This window comes from Syngnathus scovelli, chromosome 7, assembly GCF_024217435.2.
Source record: "Syngnathus scovelli strain Florida chromosome 7, RoL_Ssco_1.2, whole genome shotgun sequence".
NCBI classification, from domain to species: Eukaryota; Metazoa; Chordata; class Actinopteri; order Syngnathiformes; family Syngnathidae; genus Syngnathus; species Syngnathus scovelli.
In genome coordinates this window covers 7,601,691-7,621,087 of record NC_090853.1, presented here as the reverse complement: position 1 = coordinate 7,621,087, position 19,397 = coordinate 7,601,691, and the positions used below count along the sequence as shown (strand labels likewise).

Here is a 19,397-nt window from a genome sequence, read left to right as displayed (position 1 = left end):
AAAAAAGTTTAGACAAGTGTACAGCACTTGAAAAAATAAAAGTTTGAAGAATAAAATGGGTAACAACAGGATGGCTGGTCAATGACCACTAAACTAAAGGAGGGTGAAGCGGGGTTGCCATGGCAATGAGTTGATGGGAATGAAACTGTTACAACTATAAATGATTGCTGCTATAAGACCTCACAGTTGTATTTATAATCACACCTTATGCAGTGATGTGCGTTCCACGAGCTGGAATGGGGCGGGATCAATCTTGCAGTTGTTAAAGTTGACCTGCTCATCAAGCTGCATCTCTTCCCAATCGGCAATCTACAACACAAAAGCACCCAGCCACACACACACGATAAAATAAGAAAGAACAGCACAAATAAGATAAAACATTTGTTGAATATAAAATTTAAAAAAACTTTAGCAGTTATTTTGGGCTTCGTATGGGATCGTGAAGAACAGAAAGAAGCAGAGCTTTATTGGCTTTAAAACCTAAACTACTTTGCGGTAGTATATCAAATTAGAAGGAGCAATTTTCTAATTTACTTTAATGTGAGCAGACATCTTTATGCAGTCAGTAAAGTAGGCCCTGTTGGCCCTTAAAAAGGTGACACTCAAAAGCAAGTTTACATTCTAAGCTATAAACCTGGAGTAATCGTACTCTTGAAAGATGCTTAGAAGAGATCATGCTTTAACGTGTGCTATCAGTCACCGCACAGAAGACCTATAAAGTATTCCACAGCACATCTTAAAAATCGGCTCTGTGATAGCCAATCATTTTACCTGCGTCGTTATTTTCTGAACACATATAGTGTGTAAAATGGACACTGAAATGGTGTCTAAATCATATGTGCTGTATATTAAACTGTGAGGCAGGTGAGTGGTGAACCAGAAGGGAACAAAAATACAGCAGACGTGAGGGACGCAGAAGATGAATTCAAAATAATCACGTATGACAGAAGAAATGACAGATGGTGGATGATTCATGCAGTATACCCCAAAAGTCACTTACCTCTCTGAGTGTCATGTCATCCTCCACATCATCGTCCTGCGGATGCAAAGGCCAGCAAAAAAAAAAAAAAAAAAGTCAGTAAGACGATCGATTACATGCACTTGATTAAATTGCAATTGAAGGATGTGCATTGTCAGTATGGTATGATGTATGAATTCTTGCTGGCTGTTATTTGTACATTTAAACTGTAGAGTTTCTATCATTGCAGCAAGTGGAATGATACATTACAGACACATGGTCAACCATGCATCACATCACCGCACAGTTGTTCTCAGACAGGTGAACAGGAATAGAATGAGTGACTAAAGGAGCGACTACAGTAGATTGAATGAACGAGAGCGTATGATGTATGAGATTTCGGAGCAGATGATCATTATAATGATGGATTGTCACCACCCTCAGAGCCTTCGGCTGATAAATTCGACTTTGACAGGCTGGGAAAATCACAAGCAACCCTCTTCCTTGAAGAAAACACTGGAAATACAGTGGGTGTTAAGTAATGTGCTAGCAAACAGGCATTTATTTGCTCGGAATTTAATGTGTGTGTTGAGGAAAAATGGGAGGGGAAAGTAAGCATAACCCTGGGGCTGATAGGAGCCTGAGCTCATTTATCCTCTTCGCTGCAGTGGACGACCTGTTGGTAACCCTAGCAACTGCAGCCGTGGGGTGGAAAGAGGTGCTCGACTGTAGCATTATGCAAGCTGAGGGCAGTTGAGCCTGGAGTTGATGAGGACAAGAGCGCACTCACACACAAACACATTGCAGACTTAATTTCTGCTGTCTCACTCATCACTCTGTCACATGACAAGGCCACTCTGAATGTCAAAAATGACAAGCTGTTTTCACAAGGCAATGAATAAAAGATTGGGAATATGATGACAGATCAAATCTTTTTGGGCTTAGAGTGAGAAAACCTTTGGATACACAATGTATACCAGTGGCACAACCACCAAGACAATGTAAGTAGGGCTGGATGGTTGTATGATTGAAAATCTTGATATTACAGCAACCAGCTGCTCCCTGTGAGCATATTGACACCACTTGATGCGGTGAAAACGTGTGACTGCAACCTATCAGACTCCAAATTTTCTTTTTAACTTTGATTTTCAAGTAGAACATAATCCACCAATAACCCCCCCCAAAAAAAAAAAAGAAGCAGTAAACAGGAGTTAATAGTAAAAATGTGCAGCCATGATTCTGTGTAATCATCTGAAGATGAAGGTAGTGTGACAATTTCCTTCTCATTGTTTTTGTCATGATAGAGAGACATGGAGGAGGAAGTCGATGTGCAAGGTACTATGTCGTTAAAAGCCAGTCAATACAACAAACCCGTTGAATAATTTGAACAAGTAGCACCTGAGTGCTGCTTGTGAAAAGCATGAAAAATGCAAGCAGAGTTTGCACTGGCTGCCCACGTAAACATGATCAGTTTAGCTGCAAGTAAATAGCTGGCGGACCTAAGGAGAAATCCATTGCATCATCTTTTGAGTTTGCAAGTAGCAATTTATAAGTGGTATCACAAATTCAAAATTATGTTTACATTTTAAGGCTATTTATTATCCCTGAGGGGTTTGTTTTTAGTTATTTTATATTTGTCTACATTTGTTGTACTGTTAAATAAAAATGTGAAAAATACAATTAAGGACATAGGAAAAAAAAAATATTTTTTCACTTATTTTGGATGGAATGATGCGGAACATAACAGTAGTTCTGGTAATGACACTGTCACCAAGAACAATGGAAACAGAAAAAGTAGTTTCACAGTTCTTGATTATGTCATGTATCACTCGCCAAAACTGCTACACAAACAAAAGCTGGCTATTAAACTCATGGGCACATCATGTAGAATATAATTATATTTATATAACCGCAAAGGCGGCTTTTCAACTTTCACGGCTAGACTGAAATTAGTGCATCCGTTCCTTTTTTTGGACATTTAACTAAGTTGCTTTAGGATGTGGGAATGGAATATTTTAATTTCAATGGATCAGTTTAACAAGTTGAACATTATTTCTACCTCATGTAAGGGAAAAAAAAACTTGTTACGTAATATGCTGCATCCTCCTCCGAATAGCTGTTTAAATTGTTAAAGTAATAAAAAAAGACATTCCAAAGTTTCTCCCTCATGCTCATGCTTTTAGTAATGATGTTTCTCTAAGCGACAGCCTGATACTAAATGGTGCAAGAGGGGAACATTACAACAGTAATCACATGCAGGCAATTAACTGCTGATTTTCCTTCTACTAATGATAACTTCTTTGCTCATCGTTTGCCAATTCTATTACTGCCTTACCAGCACATCTGATTAGGATGCACGCTTTAACACCATTGTTAATGGCTTTGTAGTTAATACAATGGAGTGGAAAAGGATCATGTTCAGCTCTGCTGTAGCTCTTTTCTACGTCATCCGTTCTCTAATCATTTTAATACTTGAAGATGGAGTTACAAACCACTGGTGATAGTTTTCTTGTTAAATTATTTTTGGGAACTCTGGAAATAATGACCAAATTAGAACAGAACTATTTTCTGCTTTACTCGAATCGTCCAATTAACTTGTGCTGTTCAATTGATGTTTCTCCTCCTCCAAATTACAAGTAGGTATGCTGATGAACAGAAAGCTCCACTGTTATGCAGACAAAATAAATGAATAAATTATTCATAGTTTTCCCATAATAAACACAACGTTGAAATTTAAAACATCTGCTTGTGCATTGAACTGCATGCAAGGAGCACTGAGATCTGTATTTGCCTTCAACAGTTGGAGGCTCCAGATGTTACAAGCACTTGTTCTCCTTCTACCACTGACTGAGAATTCCTCCAGCTTCTTTTTTGATGTAATGGGTCAAGGTGTCAGTTCATCTGTTAAACTGCACAGCATTTAACCATGGAAATTAATACTCAACTTTTATGCTCAATGGCCACATTTGATTTTTAAACAGTGATGGCCCAAATGAGAAACAAGGTATTTACAAAAAAAAAAAAAAAAAAGAAAAAAGACATACGTTATATAAAACCCACGCAGGCACGGGGAGAACATGCAAACTCCACACAGAGAGGGCTGGAGGTGGAATCGAACCCGCACTCTCCAAACTGTGAGGCGGACGTGCTAGCCAGTGCACCTGAGTTATATTAAATTATTTAATTTTATAAGCCATTGTAAATAAACATGTTTATGTTTTCCCCCAAGTCATGTTTAAACCTATGAATGAATACATTTAAATTAATGCAACCTATTTTTACTCTTTTTTTGAGCAGAAACTTTTTTAGAGTAGAAATGTAAATAAGTTCATCACAAAAGTTTAGATTATTTCAAGACAGCATAAGAAACAAACACAAAAAAAAAGCAGAACACACGCACACATGCACACACAAAACAAAACTGAGCCCACAAGCCATCATAAATAAAGCATGACAGCATTATGAAAACTCAAGAAGGTGAAAAAATAATGAGAAAGCTGAGACTGAGAGGTTTGGGCGTCATCATTTCTCTGAAACAGACTACTGATGTCATTTACTCTGCATCAATATTTCACAACCAAGATAGAGGGAGTGGAGGAGGCGTGATGGAGGTGCGAAGGCTTTAGAAAAGTCATAAAGATGGACGAAGCATGTGAAGCAGAGACACACCCAGATTCCCAAACAAATGAGAGAATAAAGAAACTGTGAGGGACTAACTTGCTTTCTCCTCTGTCACAGGGGAAAACAGAAGGTTTGAAAAATATGTTTGGATAGAGTTATCAATATACTTGACTGGGTCCATATAACAGCATCATTATTTGACAACGTGAAGAAAACCTGCTTGGAATGGGACAAAAGGCCACAGCCCAATGAGATAGACACACACACACACACACTGGCGCCACAAGCCTTTGTTACGTATGACTTTCCTGTCAAGCTGCAATGACTAATGTTCTACAAAGCCCACTTAACCGACCAAAACATTAACCATGTGTTTTCTCTGCACTAGCCACACAGCAAATCTAATTTGTCTTAACAATCAGTGGCGGATAATCGACCTGTTGTCCAACAATTAAAACAAAAATATTAATCAATTTCATTTTCTGATAGTCTGTTACTGTTGCATTTTGTTATGTCGAAGATTTTTGTTTACCAAAAGCTCAAATATTCTACAGTGGTGCCTTGAGATGCGAGTGCCTTGAGATCTTCAACACTCGCTACTTGGGTGAATGTTTTTGTCTTGAAATACAAGCAAAAAATTATGACACGATGCACTTCATACCCCCATTGCTAGATAATGGCAGCAAACTTCACAACACCTGGCCAGCATCAATTCAAGGTGGTTTGCACCCATTGGAAAGACAATATCAACTTATTAAGGGAAAAAGGTAACCATGAACTCGTCGGAAGCCAATCTAAGGGCACACATACAACCCTTTGTCTTCACATACACACCTATGGAGAAGTTACAAGTTGTTATAGGAATGTGGGAAGAAGCTGGAGTACCTGTAGAAAACCCATGCAAGCGCTGGAAAAACATGGAAACTCTAAACAGGAAGGCTGCAATTGACATGGATCTCAAAACTGTGCATCTGAGATGCCAACTACAGGTCCACTGTGAATCCCAACATGATATGCACCTGATTTGAAAGTGCTTTTTCAGCACTTGTGTCTTATTATATTTTAACATTTAAAGGTTTGGAATGAATGGAAATAACATTCAGCTCACCCCAAAGAAACTCCTTGGGCTTCGTGGTGGCTTCTGGTGATGGGAATGGCACAGTGAAAAATAATTGATTTACTCTGTGCTGACATGAACATGTGATATTGAATTATGATGTTTTTGAGGGGGGATTTATTACGTATCATCACATATCATTAAATCAAAGCAGATGTTTATGAGAATTATTTTTCAATTTACAATCAATTCATTAAACCACTGACTGTCGTCCAATTATGCAAATACTGTCATTGGTAATTGGCCAGCAGGCTCCATTGCAGTTCAAAAAATTTGTCCAAGCACTTCCCCTTGCATTATTATTTTACCACCGTAGTGGTTTCATATGAGCTGTTTTTCAAACATGTCTTATTATGATATGATTAATTGATTGTGATACAGAATCCATGGCTGCATGCGGAGGAGAACTCACTCTCCCTATTCAAAGTATATAATCCACAGAGCATCACAGACTTTTGACAAAACACAATCAGACTTTAGGTCACTCCAGAAAGGCGATACCTACTCTGGGAGGCTGTCACTGATTGGACACCTCGGGTGACATAGTTTGAGGATGGAAAGAACAGCATGACAGGTTTGAACAGTCTCAAACTTGCAGAACACCTGATCACTTGTTTTTCAGCTGACGTAACATGAAAGTTATACAGATGTATGGAAGTGTTCAATTTAAAATATAGAAAGGTTTTCACAGAATAAACTACGTAAGAAATTGTTTTTGAACTACTGAGGTCTTGTTTGTAGGTTTTGTTTAACAATAATGTGTATTGTGTAACTAAACAATATAATCGTGTGGAAATAAATACAAAAAGTAATGTTTTATGAAAATGTGAAAACTTAGACAAATTTGATATTGGCATCAAGTTGACCATTTGACACGTAGTCCACAAACAAGCATGGCTTGCGACTTGCCGTTACCACACAATGTATAGCTTAAACAGCTCTGTACAACCCGCGCACATTTTTTGCAGAAAGGACAGCTTACTTGTGATTATGGCACCACTCAAAAGCAGGAATAACATATTCCTGGAGTGTTAGTGTTTCAACACAATAGGGTGGATTGAATAGGTTTTGATAGCTTGCCCTGATTTAAGCACCTAAAACAAACTGTGTCGGCTATTATTTTAAATGCATTCATCAAATATGATGTGATTTTATCTTTTGTGTAAATGTATCCATAACTAATGAAAGAAAAATTTCATTTAAAAGGAACAGATTTTTGTGGCTAGTTTTCAGACATTGGCCTATAATGTTTTTTTTTTAATATGAATAATTTCTATACATGTACATGGCAATGGGAGGTCAGCAGGTAGGTTACAGGTTTAACAAGAGGAGACTGTTCAAACGTTGTTGGCACAATGGCACAGGTGGGCTTGGGGTCAGCAATGCCCAGATTACAGGCCAGCAATTAGCCCCGGAATGGAATGGCAGGGTGGTTTTTGATTGGCTGATGAACCTGTGAATCTTGCTTGGCATTTGGGTTGCCCCAAATGGTGGCTCTTACCACAACTGATATCCGGACTCGTTTTGACTGCCTCCTGCTGTCAGGAGACACTGGGCTCTCGAGATTGTTGCTTTTCTTCCACCAAACAAGGACAAGCAGATACCATTAAAAAACACCCTTAACTTTCCTGCATGGCCTAATATGCCTTGCAAATGTTGTGGAAAGTAAAGTAAGAAGTAGAGTTGTAGTTCAATGAGAAAAAAAAACTTCAGTTTGGCATCTTGGATACAATGCTCAGACAAAATGGAAAATTTTATCTGCACTGATGGTTGCAGAGATAGCAATGTTGTTCATTGGATTTATCTGCTTGTGTGGGAGGTACTGTAATGTCGAGCGTGAAGCCTGTATGTGAGAATGCGAAGAATGTGTGAACAGCATGTCGTGCGCCACTGTGTGTTCTGTCTGTGTGCTCTTGTTGGGTGCGTTCAAGGACAAGATTCTCTTACCTCCATGAGTTCTGCATCTGGACTGGCGCAAAACAAGTTCTTTAGGCTAGAGCTGTTTGAATGATTCTGTGAGCCTATGAAATAAAATAGCCAACACTGTCACACAACCTTAATCTTGATTCTCAGCATGTCAAAAGCTCCCAATAGCATGCAGGACCTCAGCAAATCTCTCGAAATTTCAGTTTAGCAAACATTTACAAACAGGTTTGCTTTAGCATTGTCTTCTTGTGACAATATACATGAAACTGACGTTCCAAAGTTATTCCTGCTTGTAAATCCAATATATGATTTGAAAAATGAGTAGAAATTAGCTGACCCTTGATTCTGGAGACCAGAATCATTCTACTGTAGTTAAAATGCTTAATATATTTACACCGACACTGCCAAAGTATACCCAATTCATATTTTTTCAAGATGACTTAATCGATCTCATTTTAAGAAACAAAGGTGTTTGTAAAAGAATAACACACCAATAGGGATATCAATCGGCCGCTCTACCGCAGAGGGCCTCTTTAGAGCAGGTTTCAAGGGCTTTAGAGCAACTGGACGAGTTGGGCTGATTGTTGATTCTTCAGTAGAGATCTGCAAATGCACATACACAAAAACACACAGTAAAATAAATCATTTTGATATCAACTTTAAACTACATAATAAAACACCACTATCCTTCAATCTTCTGCTTATGTGCAGTCGGGTTAAGTGCATAGCAGCCTTAGAAAGGAAGCTTAGCCTGATACTTACCTTGAGAGACAAGTATATCGAAAACCTTTTGTGAGTAGAGTATACAAATATTATCACTAAAAGGTCCACTACCATACAGCTAGATCACATGAAAGGAACTAGCCAGCTAAAAAACACTATATTGTAAAATATTTTTGCCACGGTAAGTTCCATACTAATAACCTTCTTTTCCGAATAGTCACAAAGTCTTAATATGGTATTTGGAGAGTGGATAAAATTTAATTTGTGCACCCATTTCTTCTTAACTGAAAATAATGTGTATTTGTGTCGTGTAAATACACTGTAAACAGCAAGGAGTTTGATGTTGCCTGTGACCTCTAACCTGGAAGCGGACCTCCTGACTTGCTCTGTGGAGGTTATCTTCATTGTCAGAACTAGAGACAACAGACTGACGCTTCTTCTCTGCTGCTGCCCGCTCTCTGATGAACTCCATGCGGCGAGAGCGTCCTAGCTGCAGGGAGAGCAGCGCCTGGAGCTGAGCACGCTCAATGGAGCCCAAGAGAATCATAGAGGCTGAGTACAAAAATACAAAAGGAAAAAAACATGAAGACAGTACAATAACATAAAGGAGTTTGGGGTGTTGTGACAAATAAATAGCAAAGAGTCTAGAAGCAATGGCGTAATCAGCATGCTGATGAGGAGGAAAGAGTACTGCAATTTTGTGACTATAATGTTCTCTCGAATTTAATATGCCGCACGAAAATCACCCTTATTAAGCAGTTTTTTCTGTGTACTCGTTTATAATGCCCTCTCGCAATTTGCTGGTACACTTGCTCAAAAAATGTCATTTGCATAAATTGGGAATTTTTATATTAATTTTAATGTAAAAAGCAGTACTTTTACCTTGCTAACAATTTCGGCTGTGAGCACTTGAACCCACAGATATGAATACCAGCAGCAGTATTCTACTCAACATGCTTCTTTTGAGCTGCATGTATATGGCAAACTAATCTAGGAGGTCTAAGTCGTTGGGGTATTTCATGAATGAGGCTAGCATACGCTTTGGTGTTGACAAAATAAATAAACCTAATGAAACAGGTTGAAAGATGAAGCTACAACCTAATATAAATGTCCAAGAATCACATATGATGGGAAAAGCGACTTCTCTTATATGGCCAATGGAAATCTGCACTGCTTGTTCTGCCACACAGTTACTGAAAATTAATTCATGTCACTTTTCCTCACACTCTGCTCTAAGTGATTGCCTTCATAACAATAAGCACTGTTACTGCAAGTTCTCTTTATTAGTTTATGTGGGTAAATGCAGCAGGTAATTGTTCCAGCACAATGGCATGCAACAATGTGTTGTCTTTTGCTCACTGCATACGAGTCAAGGAATCGGACACACTACGTAGCTCATGTTATTGAATGTTATTTGTTTGTGTCTCACCAGCTGATTCCACCAGTGCCAGTGTTTTGAGCTGACCCGTCAGGAGGACATTATGCAGGTCTCTGTAGCAGCAACTGAGTGTGATATAGCGCACGTCCCTCACCATGATGTCCTCCACACGAATATTGTACTTCCTAAGAAAAGAATTATGAGAAAATACAGTAAGCTATAATAACAATTTCAATGCAAAATAAGCAAAATAACGAGAAAACTATACAAAGGGCCAAGTTCATAGTGTTTTGACATTTCATAGTCAGTTTTTGTGTTTTATGATGTCTGCTGAATTTATGTTATTACTTTATTATATTTACCATTTTACTTTTTTTACTAAACGTACATACATAGTTAAATGGAGTTTAGAATTCACTGACACAACTGCCCCAAAACATTTTTACGTATATTTGCTCTGTGTGGATCATTCTGATAATTGAAGCTGACAGCTTCAGCTTCCGTCAGCTATCTTGTCAATCCACACATTGAAGCTTTGACACGTCATTCTGGATGATAGCGGCACTGACGGCATGGCCATGTGGACACTTGCATCAGCAGAATTGTACACCACTAATAAACACTCAGCTCGCTTTCTGTCCGAGCTTTTCAGAACTTGCAAACGAGGCAGCACTTGCTTGATTTCTCTGCTGCCAAACATGGTCGCCGTGCCAGCAAACAGATTCTGGCCAACTCTGCTCTCCTTGCAGTTACAACTCAATACACTGACCTCTCTTTAGACAAAGTCAACATAATGACCTAACATCATTTGCTTTAGAATAAAACATCAGAAAGGTTGAAATAACAAATTGAACTTGAAGAGCTCTGTCCTTTGAAAAGCATTATGTTGCATATGGCTACAAGTCCTCATACCCTTGCTCAAATGCCAGGTTTTTGTGATATATAAAAATGAGACAAAGAAAAATAATTTAATTTTTGGGCGATTTAACCTAACATTAATTAACCTACATAAATAAATTGCAAAAAAAGAGAGGAATAAAAATTAACTGAGATACTATGATTGCACAAGTGTGCACAGCCACTTAGAATGGCAGATTTGGCTATGTTCTCTTTTACACATGTTCACCTTCATGTTGAATAGAAGCTCAGCACACTCCTTTTAAAGTGCCGCTGATCAAACCCAGAAAAAGTTCAGATGTTTTAGCATACTTTTTCCTGACATTTTTGTAGTTACATCTTACGGCATATTCCGTAGAGAGCTTCTACAGCATCAGAGGAATCTCATTGTTCAAAGGTACGAGTCGGGAGAAAGATAAAAAAGAATTTCCGAGGCGATAAATATGCCCTGGAACACAGTGGGGACAGTCATCATCAAATAGAAAAAAATATGGCACAACCAAAATATTACCAAGAACTGAACCTCGCTCCAAAAAATGATGAAAGAAAGAGAAAATAACTGGTCAGGTCAGCTACCAAGAGGACATGAGCAATACGTACTAAAGAAACTGCAAATACCGTACATGCTGTTCATGTACTGCTCATATACTTTATTTTAACACAATCATCTTCAAATCGCTGGGAAATGGGGCAAGACGGAATCCTTATCTTGTGAAGAAATGTATGAGGGGAAAAGGGGGATTGAACTTTTTGGCCATAATTCCAAAAAGTATGCACATAAGTACAACGCCGCTAGCCACCAAAAGAACATTCAGCTGGAACTGAGGCCTTAGTCAAAGTGGAGTCCCAAATATCAGTCAATGTTAGCTTCTTTAGGTTTCAGCTTCTTACACTGGACAGAAAAAGCTCTTATAATCGAATACGGGCATGGGTTTGATCTTTGCAGTAAAATTCAAGTAGCTATTGAGTCTTCTTGCTCTTGAAAGCGCTGTCCCCAAATGTAGTTTCGGATAAAACACCACTTTTGAAGACTTCCGCAGTCTGTCAGTCAGATCTTTGTAACTTGCAGTGGATAAGAGAGAATAATATAATACATTCCTTTGAACGTACTTCAACTTCATCCAAAACAAATTTCTCTGAGGATACAAGCAGAAGATGTAAATATGTGATTTGTCCTCCATCCTGTGCCATTGGGCAATTTGTCTCTGATTAGTTCTGCTCTGAGCTTTTGCTTACAAATCTGAGAAGCAGATAACAGATTCATAAGGTTAGAAATCCAGGCTCAAGGGTCATCCATATTGCCAAGGGCTGATACATGTGTGTGTGGAAAAGGAATGTTGAATGATCAAAAGCGTATGCGATAAGTGACGAAACCCGTGGCCAATTCATCAAGCTAAAATTGCACAATAAAATCCAAAGAAAGACAGACAGATAACACTCACGCCCACAGAGATGCACACACATGCATGCAGATTGTTGTTATGTAACTGTTCCAATGCTTTTCCAAGATGTCGCGCTAACATATATGCACCAGAAACATCCGCCCCTCCCCCAAAAAGGTGTCCTGTCATCACCGTGAACGTGTGAGCAAATCCTCAGCTGGTCGCAACACGCAGCCTGCCTTTACACAAGTGTTCGTTCCTCTGTGCGTGGGCGAATAGATCTGTGGAGGTGAGTTTTTTCCAATTTGAGTAAAAATCAGCTTGGGGGAGGCCCTAAATCCTACTGAAATTAAATGTATCTGCTATCCCACAACCACACAACCAGAGTAGCCGTTTTATCTCCTGCACAATGTCTCAGTTTTTCAAAGCTCTATTAGTTAGGTGGGTAATGGAAAAGAAATTTATGTAGTATTGCCCCAAAACTTCATGGGTAGTTTTCACATGAGCAAAGTGAGAACCTAGGGAATATTGACAAAAAATATAAAAAGCAGGTTTACACAAATATGACTATTTTTAATTTGTATTTGAACGAAACAAAGCATTCTAAAGCTTCAAATGGCTTGGCTATGGAGAAGTCCAGACTTTGTGCATGTACTGTATTATTACAAATGGAGTTGTGCAACTATTCTGCAATTATATATTGTGTCAAAACCCCCTTTTTGAAGATGACCCATATTGCAATCAGGTATGGTGGCTCTCACCCAAAGTTAGCTCCGATAGACTTGGGTGCATCTACAACCAGAGTGAGAATGGGTGGTGTATAAAAGGATGGATTGATGGAGGGCATAAATAAGCACATAAAGATGAATGAAGAAAAGCACACTCAGTCTTTCTATGGGTTCTCTTAGTGAGCAGTTTCCAGCATTAAGATTGTCTGGACCCAAAGGTGGTTTGCCAAATGTGTATAACATTTATATGTGCAGTTTATAACGATCATAAAATATAAGTGGTGTGTATTTTTATGCAAGAAAACACACTTGCACCAACTTCACAGTTGTGTGTGCATGCATTTATATACATTCATTGTGTTCCTTGATTTAAAAAAAAAAAAAAAAAAAAAAAACTAATGATGACAGTGGACATAAAGCTAGCCCCTGAGGTCACAACCTACAGTAAGAAGAGATAAAGAAGAAAACTGGAGGCGAGAGAGGAATGCAAACTGAAGAGATAGCTTGAGAAGTTCAACTGAGGTACAGCTGAAGAAATAGAGGTATCCAAGCAGGAGGCCAGAAGAAGACACCTCAGGGGAAGGCCACACACAAAGATGAACGGATGGAGGATTCAATAATAATAATAATAATAATAATGATAATAATAATAATAATCTCATTATTGTCACTTTGTAACTGATGCAGCCAAGCTATCATTGTTGTCTAATGATTTGGCAACGTCCATAACAATAAAAGGTTCCAGACAATTAAGAGAAAGTGAATTTTGTGCTGTCTCAGAGCTCACAGAGCAACTGGCACTTCTATTCAGTATTGTTTGATTGCTATAAATTATTAATGGGCATAAAAGCAATTAAAGGCAAAGCAACTCTGAGCTATTAGGCTAAGCACGTCTAAAAAAAACTGTGCTTTCTCGTAAGCACATTTCATTCATAATTCCACTCGACAGAAACTGTAAGACTGTGAAAGCTAGCTTCCAACAAATGGGTACATCCCACGAATAACGTCATCCTGTCCTCAGACAGAGAATGAGGAAGAGAGTCTGACCTTATTCTTCATCATTTGTCTGGTCTCTAACCCAGGACCTGTTTGCTTTGTGTGACGCTACTAGGGGCAATTCAGATCTTAGGAATTTTGGGACACCCACAATTAGGCACTACATTGGAGTGATGTTTACTCTTTCATTGCACATGTGGGTCGCTTTAGTTCAAACGCCAGGCGGACTTAATATGGAATGTGAACGCTTAAGCACACACACTAAGTTCCAACAATGTCCACTTTACTTACTCATGGTGTCCCCATCCTAGCTCTGGGAGATAGGGCAGCTTCTTGATACGGATGATTGAGTCGTAGAGGGAGGGCTGCAGCGATTGTGCCACAGCATTGGCGAGGATCACGGCTATCATCACAGGCAGGATGTGAGAGATCTGCCCAGTCAGCTCAAACACAATCACTGCAGTGGAAACTGTATGGGTCACCGCCCCTGACAATGCTGCCGCACCTGTAAATGGGTAAGAAGACAGTGAGCTGAGCAGAAGAACAAATTGCAGTTGACAGCTAAAGACTGGACAACAATGACACTCTAGTCCAGGGGTCACCAACATGATGCATGTAGGGATACGAATAGGGAACAGGAATTTTGTGTCAGCCCCTTGCTCTAATTTCAATACATACCACTTGCACCAGGACATGCCCAACTAAAAAATAAAAGTGTGACTTAAACCATCCCAGAGGAAGAGTCATGTTAACCTGAAAAGGCAGGTAACAAGTAAATGTAAATAAAGCTGTCATGAATTTCAAAAATGCTATGATCACTAAGTAATATACAACCAATATGACCATTCACAGCACATCTGTTTTCTTAATATGAGCCGACATTGTTTTTTCCCTGAGCACCTGTGATGTCAGTTTCGGTTGATAGTAAGTAACAAAATATGCGCTCCCTGAGATGGATACAAGTTGATTTTACTGGTAATTCCTATCCAAAAATATTACGTTTAGACTAGTGGGTCTGCATAGAACGTACAGTATTATTGTAAAGACAACAATGGACTTCCCTTTTAGATGCATTGGTTTTGCAGTTGAATATCTCCATCAAGAAATGGACCAGACAAAATTGTCTCAGGCTTTTATAAAAGTGGAAATGAGCTGTGTTCAAGACCTCGGCTATATGCCACTTGTTTTGCTGGCTTTTCTAACAATTGGCAGACTATTGTTTGCTGCAGATTTTCATCCATCCATCCCCTTTCATAGAGTGAAATAAAAAAAAATAATAATTTTGTCTGAACAAGGAAAAAAAGCTATTGCATGTCTTTGTTGTGCTGGGATTGCTGGACAAATATTTGTCAATAACTATCCTTAGGTATTACGAGGTACCTCTATAAATGCGCCTACAATTTGATGAGGGGCTATAAAACTTTGCTAAAATCAGCAATCGTACAATTACTTTTTTGGGGAAGAGGGGGACATTGCATTTTCAACCTGCCACTATTAGCTCATGATGAACCTCTGCATTGCCGAGGAGAGAGACTTGGACTGTATCATCAGCACATCTAACGAAATGCCTACAGCGCCAAAAGTCTTGAGTATATACTGTAAATTAAAAAGTACCGCTGCCAGGCTACACTCTTGTAGATGGCATATTCTTCTGGCTGTTTAAAATATGGTATGGTTGGATTGTGCTAAAAGCAGATAAAAAGTCTGGCATGGATTTTTGTCCTTGAGGTGCTTGTAAAGTACATTAAGTTGATAAACGCCAAACTACACTGGCTCAATTGAGTCGTTTGACCAAAAAAAAAACAAAAAGGGCTTGACCAGTTGCTAGAAACACATCACGGCAGAAAGCTTAAAGCTAATGGTCTGACTCTGAAATCCCTTAGCTCTTTTATTAGTTTGCACGAGAAGCAGTAAGAATGTGGTGAAGGTGGTTAACAATTTTCGTTTTCCTCAGTCCGTACAGTCCTAATTCGTCTTGTGTGGAGGGATCAGGAACAAACCCATTCCCAACCTGAATGTGTTGTATAAGCAATAAAATCATTACACCAGTTATTAATGGCAACTGCCAATTCATATCATTATGATAATAATAACTGAAAAAAATTATTCATGAAAACACAAGATGTGTGTTTGTGCCCGCTCGATTGTTCCTTCCAGCAATTATGTAAAATACCTGCCACATTGTGCACAGCAAACAGAATGAGAAGAAATTATTCAAAAATCAATTAAGATGCGGAAATACGGTGCTTCCATGATGGCATGGGCATTTTTAACAGTAATTGTTTTGCTTGTTCTGCCCCATCATTCCTAATATGTCGTTTCATAAAGTCCTTAGTTCCTTAATATGACATTTCCAAAAATGTGATTAGTTATTGAGGATTAACAATTTGACAAATGTAGAAAGCAGCATATTGATGTAACATAAATCAACTGCTCAAAATGCCACTGCATTCTCTTTATCCAATTATTATTTCTCTTGGCTTTTCAGCTAATTTAATTCAAAGAGTAATTAAAATCATCCATATCGTTTGACCAACAATGTTGTGGATAACACAAAAGCTGCACTGGAGCAACAGAGTGATGTGAAGAGAGTCTTCACTGCTCAACCGGCAAAACAGATTAGACCTGTCAAAAGACTGGTGGATGATGGGGAGATGGGGATAGCAGAGGAATTAACGCATTCAAATAAAGTGAAAGGCGATACAAAGTCAGGCAAAATAAATGGTATTCCAGAGATGGAGGTTTCATTACTCTCTCACATAATTTAAAGTTGGCTGTGTTCGTCCAATTTGCCCCTCTGATGGATGCTACATCCCATCTTCACATTTCGCATGCACCACAAGCTCCTTGGTGGAATTAAAGAGGCTCATCAGAATGTCAAGGCCTGACTCATTAGTTGTAGTGAATCACAACATCAGAATAATCATAATAGACGATAAATACAATCTGCAGCCTCTAACGATACGGTACGATCAAATTAACGGCAGTAGCTCATCTGAAAGGGCTCAGGCTTTGAAGCTGGACAGCAGTGGTTTGAGCTCCGCTGCAGACCAAAGTAAAAAGAGCAACTTGTTGATGGAAAGATGTTAGTCTGCTTGAGTATTGGGGGAATGAGACACAATAATGTTCCTTGATTGAACTTTAACATCTGTTAAAGTCGGAAAAAAGAGGAGAAATAATTTAAATTAATTTAATGAATCATTTCTTCGATTTCTAATCAAATGATTCATAAAATAACTTATTTTAAAGATGTTTGAATTACAATGTTCTGAAACCTGGTTTTATAAGTAGATATCTGTGAAAGAAGTTTTATTTTGAAAATGAGCTGCATCTGCCTGTGAATCTGTCCATGACTATGGAAGAATGATAATCTCGATCATGAGAAGTGATTTAAAATTATAAGCCCACAAGATAGCAATACACAATACTTTTTAGAAAAGGTCAAGGTCAAATTTTGAGACAAAAGATGAGCCTAAAACTTCCAGAAAAAAGCAACACTCGCTCTGCATTATGTGGCGACAGACTCACAAATGAGGAGCTGTCTTCAACCCTTCAACCCCCGTCCAAAAAAATTACCATATATTTTGAGCAAAACAAATTTCTGGAGAAGACTAGACTTAAGAACACTTGGGGTCTTCCATTACCAAATAAGCACAAGCACACTAATTAGAACAACTGTAATTCGTGTAATAGTAAGTTTCATTTGTTTGTTTTTCATTTGTTTTTATTTATTCATTAAAATACTGCTTTTTGAGAAGCTGGTCCTTGGTGCTACAATGTTGGGGACCACTGATATAGATGATCATTGTTGCCATTATTTTTTTCAACAAGTTAAGCTTTTCAACACACCCATGTGTTATACGTGCAAAGGCACACACACGCACACTCACACACACCACTTGACAAGAAAGTTATTTTTGCTCACCAACAACAGCGTAACCTCCTGGCACAATGGGGTAGATGGTGCCATCTGTGTTAATGCCATCTGGGAACCAGGCCGCCATGCTTTCTCCCACCAGACGACCAAATGCTGCTCCTAAATGATTGGATTTTAATGAAGCAATTAATAAAACAACTGTAAACAATTTGTGCTTTGACTACATTATGTTGCCAAGAATTAAGGAGGAGATCACTGAGTTGAGTCCAGATTATAGATGGGACTGCACTGGTAGACTTCTCATCACTTGCAGTTAAAGTATTTTCTTTTTTTCTCCAGTACTTTACTGAATTCAGTCAACTGAATTTTCCTTTGTTAATCAATGGTGCCAATGTTGTTCAGTTAACTTCAAATGTACATTAATTTCTAATGGTTAAGATACAAAAAGACATATGGCTAGTGCCTTACCTATAACAAATACTGGCATGAAGGCCCCACAGGGTACTGGAATAGTTGTGGCCAGGGCAGACATCCAGAACTTAGGAAGCAAATAATGGAGAGTTAGGACAGGAGAAGAAAAAAACAAAATAGATAGTTTTAAATTAGCTTCTCTTTATTATCTCATTGACAGTGAGTAGAAGAATGAGAAGGCGGCTGATTGCTCAAGTTGGATTAAGTTGTCACGGTCCCTCTTAATTTGACAGTCCATCTAATGAGCTCTGAATAATGTGCAGGTTCTAATGATTGAACAACACTTCATCAAAAGATTGGAGGAGTCATGAGAAAATAATTGAAAATAAAATGTAAATGCTGCCACCGGTATGTGGGTTGGCACCTTTTGGCTTTTGTTTCAGAAAATGCATTAGTGCATTAGTCAAAAACATATGGTACGTGCGCATATAAACAGATTTTGATCTGATGGCGAATAATGCTTAATGTTAAGGATTTGATTTTTTTTTTTGCAAATGTCTCACACCTTACGAATAAGAATGTTGTCATGAGAACGTAATAGTGAGCTTAACTGCTGGAAAAAAAAATGACAAATAGGAGCTTCCCGAGGCCAATGGAGATGAAATACTGAATCATTTTTGAGAATACCGTACCTGTTTGCATTTGATAAATGAAGACTTAGAAATTAGTTTACAAGTAAGCCATTGCACAGATCTCATCAACGTAAAAACATCAACATTTTAATAGACTTCTTAATTACAGTTGCTGTCTCCACATCCCTGCATACTTCAAGTCCTCTTCCGCTCCTTGCACTATAGCTAGATGTAATTAAGGCCGACTGCCACCACAAAGTATCAGATCTTCTCCTGTAACCCTACACTGCTGTCTTTTTCACACACCTCTACATGCACATGCACACACACGCTCACACACACGCACACGGACGCACACACACACACACACACACACACACACCAAAGTGCGTAGGTGTACGCTCACACAATGCAAACCTATTGTCATGCACCAGAGAGTTTGAGAAATGAATAAACAAAATGGGTCAGACAAAGAACAAAGCAGACTATTTGGCTGTCCGCCATGGTCTCATCATCTTCTTTTTAAGGTTATTTTTCAGCTACGAAAATCTTTATCCCAGCAAAAGACAATTGAAAGGATCTAGGAACAAAAAATCTCATTGTGCCTTAATTGAATTGGTTATGAACTAGTTTGATAAATTTGCTGTGAATGTAATGTCTGTGGGGTTAAAGAATATTCAAAAGTATACTATTTTAAGTTAAACGTTTCTGATACAGATTATAGTGTAAACGTAATACTCTTAATCTCACT

At 38.5% G+C, this 19,397-nt stretch overlaps 1 protein-coding gene across 5 annotated transcripts in view; it reads right to left on the bottom strand.

The window, feature by feature from the left end:
- Positions 1 to 19,397, bottom strand: part of clcn2c (chloride channel 2c) — a 61,893-nt gene that overhangs the window by 4,433 nt on the left and 38,063 nt on the right. For 2 of the 5 annotated variants that reach the window (XM_049724868.1, XM_049724871.1), the window contains 11 exons: positions 18,072 to 18,141; positions 17,652 to 17,762; positions 14,018 to 14,231; positions 9,775 to 9,908; positions 8,707 to 8,897; positions 8,114 to 8,225; positions 7,644 to 7,717; positions 7,198 to 7,272; positions 5,688 to 5,720; positions 1,001 to 1,036; positions 205 to 309 (listed from right to left, as the gene is read on the bottom strand). In XM_049724868.1, coding sequence (XP_049580825.1) covers positions 205 to 309; positions 1,001 to 1,036; positions 5,688 to 5,720; positions 7,198 to 7,272; positions 7,644 to 7,717; positions 8,114 to 8,225; positions 8,707 to 8,897; positions 9,775 to 9,908; positions 14,018 to 14,231; positions 17,652 to 17,762; positions 18,072 to 18,141 — 1,155 coding nt within the window. The remainder of the gene's footprint in view (positions 1 to 204; positions 310 to 1,000; positions 1,037 to 5,687; positions 5,721 to 7,197; positions 7,273 to 7,643; positions 7,718 to 8,113; positions 8,226 to 8,706; positions 8,898 to 9,774; positions 9,909 to 14,017; positions 14,232 to 17,651; positions 17,763 to 18,071; positions 18,142 to 19,397) is intronic. The other 3 variants (XM_049724870.1, XM_049724873.1, XM_049724872.1) reach the window with 2 other exon arrangements.